Source organism: Nerophis ophidion, linkage group LG15, assembly GCF_033978795.1.
Source record: "Nerophis ophidion isolate RoL-2023_Sa linkage group LG15, RoL_Noph_v1.0, whole genome shotgun sequence".
Taxonomy (NCBI): domain Eukaryota; kingdom Metazoa; phylum Chordata; class Actinopteri; order Syngnathiformes; family Syngnathidae; genus Nerophis; species Nerophis ophidion.
Genome location: NC_084625.1, coordinates 28,887,477 through 28,894,980, shown reverse-complemented (window position 1 = coordinate 28,894,980; position 7,504 = coordinate 28,887,477). Strand labels below are relative to the sequence as shown.

At 45.6% G+C, this 7,504-nt stretch overlaps 1 protein-coding gene across 1 annotated transcript in view; it reads left to right on the top strand.

The window, feature by feature from the left end:
* Positions 1 to 7,504, top strand: part of LOC133569917 (plectin-like) — a 200,321-nt gene that overhangs the window by 6,696 nt on the left and 186,121 nt on the right. Inside the window, exon 4 of the mRNA XM_061922506.1 lies at positions 6,453 to 6,683. Coding sequence (XP_061778490.1) covers positions 6,453 to 6,683 — 231 coding nt within the window. The remainder of the gene's footprint in view (positions 1 to 6,452; positions 6,684 to 7,504) is intronic.

Below are 7,504 nucleotides of genomic sequence, written 5' to 3'. Positions count from 1 at the left end.
TCCGCGGGCCAAAAACAAGACACTGGCTAGTTCAATAAACAATTCAACCAGGAGCGGCGGACCCATATGATATATAATTTTCCAATAGTCTGGTAGCTGCCATTCTTTTCCTTTTAGTGATAAACGACAGTTAATCTGCCATTAATTGGACTTTAAAATTATTGAACAACAGCATTACTTGTATGACCCAATCCAAACAACCCTCCCTAGTCATGGTGCTATTTTTTTTTAAGATTAGAGATGGAACTGCCCACCCCCCCTTGAAAATTATCTAACGAGGGTACACTTATTAATGATAAAAAATTACACCTATCTGCGATTATCGCAATACATTTTGAGTTAACTATGAACAAAATGGGATTAACAGCGACAAATATTTTAATTGCTTAATCGGGACTGTCAAACCATATATATATATATATATATATATATATATATATATATATATATATATATATATATATATATATATATATATATATATATATAAATATATATATATATATATATATATATATATATATATATATATGTAAATACATATATATATATTTATATATATATATATATATATATATCTATATATATATATATATATATATATATAAATATAAATATATCCATCCATCCATCCATCTTCTTCCGCTTATCCGAGGTCAGGTCGCGTGGGCAACAGCCTAAGCAGGGAAACCCAGACTTCCCTCTCCCCAGCCACTTCGTCTAGCTCTTCCCGGGGGATCCCGAGGCGTTCCCAGGCCAGCCGGGAGACATAGTCTTCCCAACGTGTCCTGGGTCTTCCCCGTTGCCTCCTACCGGTTGGACGTGCCCTAAACACCTCCCTAGGGAGGCGTTCGGGTGGCATCCTGACCAGATGCCTGAACCACCTCATCTGGCTCCTCTCGATGTGGAGGAGCAGCGGCTTTACTTTGAGCTCCTCCCGGATGGCAGAGCTTCTCGCCCTATCTCTAAGGGAGAGCCCCGCCACACGGCGGAGGAAACTCATTTCGGCCGCTTGTACCCGTGATCTTATCCTTTCGGTCATGACCCAAAGCTCATGACCATAGGTGAGGATGGGAACGTAGATCGACCGGTAAATTGAGAGCTTTGCCTTCCGGCTCAGCTCCTTCTTCACCACAACGGATCGGTACAACGTCCGCATTACTGAAGACGCCGCACCGATCCGCCTGTCGATCTCACGATCCACTCTTCCCTCACTCATGAACAATACTTCTAGGTACTTGAACTCCTCCACTTGGGGCAGGGTCTCCTCCGCAACCCGGAGATGGCATTCCACCCTTTTCCGGGCGAGAACCATGGACTCGGACTTGGAGGTGCTGATTTTCATTCCGGTCGCTTCACACTCGGCTGCGAACCGATCCAGTGAGAGCTGAAGATCCCGGTCAGATGAAGCCATCAGGACCACATCATCTGCAAAAATCAGAGACCTAATCCTTCGGTCACCAAACCGGAACCCCTCAACGCCTTGACTGCGCCTAGAAATTCTGTCCATAAAAGTTATGAACAGAATCGGTGACAAAGGACAGCCTTGGCGGAGTCCAACCCTCACTGGAAATGTGTTCGACTTACTACCGGCAATGCGGACCAAGCTCTGGCACTGATCGTACAGGGAGCGGACCGCCACAATAAGACAGTCCGATACCCCATACTCTCTGAGCAGTCCCCACAGGACTTCCCGAGGGACACGGTCGAATGCCTTCTCCAAGTCCACAAAGCACATGTAGACTGGTTGGGCAAACTCCCATGCACCCTCAAGAACCCTGCCGAGAGTATAGAGCTGGTCCACAGTTCCACGACCAGGACGAAAACCACACTGTTCCACCTGAATCCGAGGTTCGACTATCCGGCGTAGCCTCCTCTCCAGGACACCTGAATAAACCTTACCGGGAAGGCTAAGGAGTGTGATCCCATGATAGTTGGAACACACCCTCCGGTCCCCCTTCTCAAACAGAGGAACCACCACCCCAGTCTGCCAATCCAGACGTACCGTCCCCGATGTCCACGCTATGCTGCAGAGTCTTGTCAACCCAGACAGCCCCACAGCATCCAGAGCCTTAAGGAACTCCGGGCGGCCCTCATCCACCCCTGGGGCCTTGCCACCGAGGAGCTTTTTAACTACCTCAGCGACCTCAGCCCCAGAAATAGGAGAGTCCACCACAGATTCCCCAGGCACTGCTTCCTCATAGGAAGACGTGTTGGTGGTATTGAGGAGGTCTTCAAAGTATTCCCTCCACCTACCAACAACATCCGCAGTTGAGGTCAGCAGAACACCATCCGCACCATACACGGTGTTGATAGTTCACTGCTTCCCCTTCCTGAGGCGGCAGACGGTGGTCCAGAATCGCTTCGAAGCCGTCCGGAAGTCGTTTTCCATGGCTTCCCCGAACTCCTCCCATGTCCGAGTTTTTGCCTCCGCGACCGCTGAAGCTGCACACCGCTTGGCCTGTCGGTACCTGTCCACTGCCTCCGGAGTCCTATGAGCCAAAAGGACCCGATAGGACTCCTTCTTCAGCTAGACGGCATCCCTCACCGCTGGTGTCCACCAAGGGGTTTTTGGATTGCCGCCCTGACAAGCACCAACTACTTTGCGGCCACAGCTCCGATCAGCCGCCTCGACAATAGAGGTGCGGAACATGGTCCACTCGGACTCAATGTGCAGCACCTCCCTCGTGACATGTTCAAAGTTCTTCCGGAGGTGGGAATTGAAACTTTCTCTGACAAGAGACTCTGCCAGACGTTCCCAGCACACCCTCACAATGCGTTTGGGCCTCCCAGGTCTGTCCAGCATCCTCCCCCAGCATCGCAGCCAACTCACCACCAGGTGGTGATCGGTAGAAAGCTCCGCCCCTCTCTTCACTGAGTGTCCAAAACACAAGGCCGCAAATCCGATGACACAACTACAAAGTCGATCATGGAACTGCGGTCTAGGGTGTCCTGGTGCCAAGTGCACATATGGACACCCTTATGTTTGAACATGGTGTTTGTTATGGACGAACTGTGACGAGCACAAAAGTCCAATAACAAAACACCACTCGGGTTCAGATACGGGCGGCTATTCTTCCCAATCACGCCTCTCCAGGTTTCACTGTTGTTGCCAACGTGAGCGTTGAAGTCCCCCAGAAGGACAAGGGAATCACGCGGGGGAGCACTTTCCAGTACTCCCTCGAGTGTTCCCAAAAAGGGTGGGTACTCTGAACTGCTGTTTGGTGAAGTGAAGTGAAGTGAATTATATTTATATAGCGCTTTTCTCAAGTGACTCAAAGCGCTTTACATAGTGACACCCAATATCTAAGTTACATTTAAACCAGTGTGGGTGGCACTGGGAGCAGGTGGGTAAAGTGTCTTGCCCAAGGACACAACGGCAGTAACTAGGATGGCACAAGCGGGAATCGAACCTGCAACCCTCAAGTTGCTGACACGGCCACTCTACCAACCGAGCTATGCGTAAGCACAAACAACAGTCAGGACCCGTCCCCCCCACCCGAAGGCAGAGGGATGCTGGCCTTTCGTCCACCGAGTTAAACTCCAACGTGCAGGCTTTGAGCCGGGGGGCAACGAGAATTGCCACCCCAGCCCGTCGCCTCTCACTGCCGGAAACGCCAGAGTGGAAGAGAGTCCAGTCCCTTTCGAGAGAAGTGGTTCCAGACCCCTTGCTGTGCGACGAAGTGAGTCCGACTATATCCAGCCGGAACTTCTCGACTTCGCGCACTAGCTCAGGCTCTTTTCCCCCCCAGTGAGGTGACGTTCCACGTCCCAAGAGCTAGCTTCTGTAGCCGAGGATCGGACCGCCAAGTGCCCTGCCTTTGGCTGCCGCCCAGCTCACATTGCACCCGACCTCTATGGCCCCTGCTATGGGTGGTGAAACCATTGGAGGGCTGACCCACGTTGCCTCTTCGGGCTGTGCCCGGCCGGGCCCCATGGGAACAGGCCCGGCCACCAGGCGCTCGCCATCGTGCCCCACCTCCGGGCCTGGCTCCAGAGGGAGGGCCCGGTGACCCGCATCCGGGCGAGGGAAATCTGGGTCCATGTTTTTTCTTCTTCAAAGAGGTCTTCGAACTGCTCTTTGTCTGATCCCTCACCTAAAACCTGTTTGCCTTGGGAGACCAGGGGGCATAAAGCCCCCGGACAACAGAGCTCCTAGGATCATTGGGACACGCAAACTCCTCTACCACAATAAAGTGGCAGCTCAGAGAGTATATATATATATATATATATATATATATATATATATATATATATATATATATATATATATATATATATATATATATATATATATATACATATATATATATATACAGAAACCCAGTTTCTATATGAGTTGAGTTGGGAAATTGTGTTAGATGTAAATATAAACTGAATACAATGATTTGCAAATCCTTTTCAACCCATATCAGTTGAATGCACTACAAAGACAACAATATATATATATATATATATATATATATATATATATATATATATATATATATATATATATATATATATATATATATATATATCCATCCATCCATCCATCCATTTTCTACCGCTTATTCCCTTTCGGGGTCGCGGGGGGCGCTGGCGCCTATCTCAGCTACAATTGGGCGGAAGGCGGTGTACACCCTGGACATATATATATATATATATATATATATATATACTATATGCAGAAACCCCGTTTCTATATGAGTTGGGAAATTTTGTTAGATGTAAATATAAACGGAATACAATGATTTGCAAATCCTTTTCAACCCATATTCAATTGAATGCACTACAAAGACAAAATATTTGATGTTCAAACTCATAAACTTTATTTTTTTGCAAATAATAATTGACTTAGAATTTCATGGCTGCAAGACGTGCCGAAGTAGTTGGGAAAGGGCATGTTCACCGTTGTGTTATATCACCTTTTCTTTTAACAACACTCAATAAACGTTTGGGAACTGAGGAAGCTAATTGTTGAAGCTCTGAAAGTCAAATTCTTTCCCATTCTTGTTGTATGTAGAACTTCATTCGTTCAACAGTCCGCTGTCAAATTTTACGCTTCATAATGCACCACACATTTTCGATGGGAGACAGGTCTAGACTGCAGGTGGGCCAGGAAAGTACCCGCACTCTTTTTTTACGAAGCTATGCTGTTGTAACACTTGTCATTGTAAAATAAGCAGGGGCCTCCATGATAACGTTGCTTGGATGACAACATATGTTGCTCCAAAACCTGTATGGACCTTTCAGCATTAATGGTGCCCTCACAGATGTGTAAGTTACCCATGCCTTGGGCATTAATACACCCCCATACCATCACAGATGCTGGCTTTTGAACTTTCCGCCTATAACAATCCTAATGGTTATTTTCCTCTTTGTTCTGGAGGACACCACATCCTCTGTTTCCAAATATAATTTCAAATGTGGACTCGTCAGACCACAGAACACTTTTACAGTTTGCATCAGTCCATCTTAGGTGAGCTCGGGCCCAGCCATGCCGGCGGCGTTTCAGGATATTTTTGATGAATAGGTTTGGCTTTGCATAGTAGAGTTTTAACTTGCACTTACAGATGGAGCGACCAACTGTAGGTACTGACAGTGGTTTTATGAAGTGTTCCTATAAACCACGTGGTGATATCCTTTACACACTGATGTCGGTTTTTGATGCAGTATCGCCTGAGGGCTCAAAAGTCCGTGATAGCATCGCTTATGTGTAGTGATTTCTCCAGATTCTCTGAACTTTTTGATGATTTTACAGACCGTAGATGGTAAAATCCCTAAATTCCTTGCAATAGCTCGTTGAGAAATGTTGATGTAAAACTGTTCGACAATTTGCTTAGAAAGTGCTGACCCTCACCCCATCCTTGTTTGTGAATTACTTAGCATTTCATGGAATCTGCTTTTATACCCAATCATGGCACCCAACTGTTCCCAATTAGCCTGCACAGCTGTGGGATGTTTCATATAAGTGTTTGATGAGCATTTCTCAACTTTATCAGTATTTATTGCCACTTTTCTCAACTTATTCATCACGTGTTGCTGGCATTAAATTCTAAAGTTAATCATTATTTGCAAAAAAAAATAAAAATGTTTATCAGTTTGAACATCAAATATGTTGTCTTTGTCGCATATTCAACTGAATATGGGTTGAAAATGATTTGCAAATCATTGTAATCCGTTTATATTTACATCTAACAAAATTTCCCAACTCATATGGAAACAGGGTATGTATATATATATATATACATATATTTATATATATATTTTTATTTATATATATAGCCTTCAGCCCCCGGCCAAATTTTTTAAGCCAAATGCCGCCTTTCGTTCAGAAAGTTTGAACACCTTTGCTTTATATTAGCCGAGCAGGGTTGAAAGCATGGGAAACATGTAGTGGTTTGTATTCCGGAAATTACAATATCTTTGATTCTATCCAAATTTTACGATGACACATATCTGATTGGCAGCTGAAGGAGTCCCAACTTGCCACTCATTCAGTGGAAGATGAGCTTTCGGAGCTAAAGCGGCGCCACCAAGAAAAGGTCGGCCAATGGGAGAGCTCGCAGGAGGCGCTGGACCAGTTGACAGACGAGCTCCAGGTCAGTCACAACCTGCTGACGGAGAGCCAGCAGCAGGCCGAGCACTTCAGGAGCCTCGCGTGTGGCCTGCAGGAGCAAGTGGACGCGGTCAAGCAGCAGGTCAGATCACATCTCACTCTCAGTGTCCATGTTTGAGTGACTTTGTGGAGCAGCACAACTTCCACAATGTTGCATCCCAGATGCTCCGTCATTGCTGGCGTCATCGTGCACGTGAACACTGCCCCCCCAATCTTTTTTTTTTTTAACGACGTCAAGTAATAAATGAATCATCTTTATTACTGAGAAATTTAATTTGGATGAACTTAACTGCTGCTGCCAAGGTCAGACGGGAGGAATGTCATTTTAATCCAATCAACTTTAATCTGTTGGTTATAAAAGAGTTAGGCTGTTGAAGAATGGCTCTATCTCAGGCCCTTTATTACGCCGCCTAATGACTTTGATTGTGAGGCGCCTATCAAGAGGTTAGGGGTTCCTGTGGAGCGTTCTTCACGTTGCTGCTTGTTGGCCAAATCACGCCACAGAGCAGGATGAAACACGTTGAAAAAGTCGAAAGTACTTTGCAAAAATACAAAGTAAGTATGTTACGGTGAAAATCAGCGTCATAATTACAAATTGATTTGGAATGGCATGTCCTCAAATCCCTTCCAGTGGTATTGTCCAGACTTATTTATGGAGAAGTTGACAATCATTTATTACATAATGGAAGCAGTTTCTGTACCCCCGCAACAAATCTATATGCAAATGTGTGCATCACATAATCATGTGTCTCAGATGACACATCAAGGTCATTGTCACTTTAAATTAGAGCCAAACGATATGTTTTAAATCCAATGCCATATGTGAGCATGCATCTTTTGAGGTGTGTAGAAGGTAGATATAGTCCTCCTGGTGGATGTGTGCCATTATGGGAACAGGGCTGG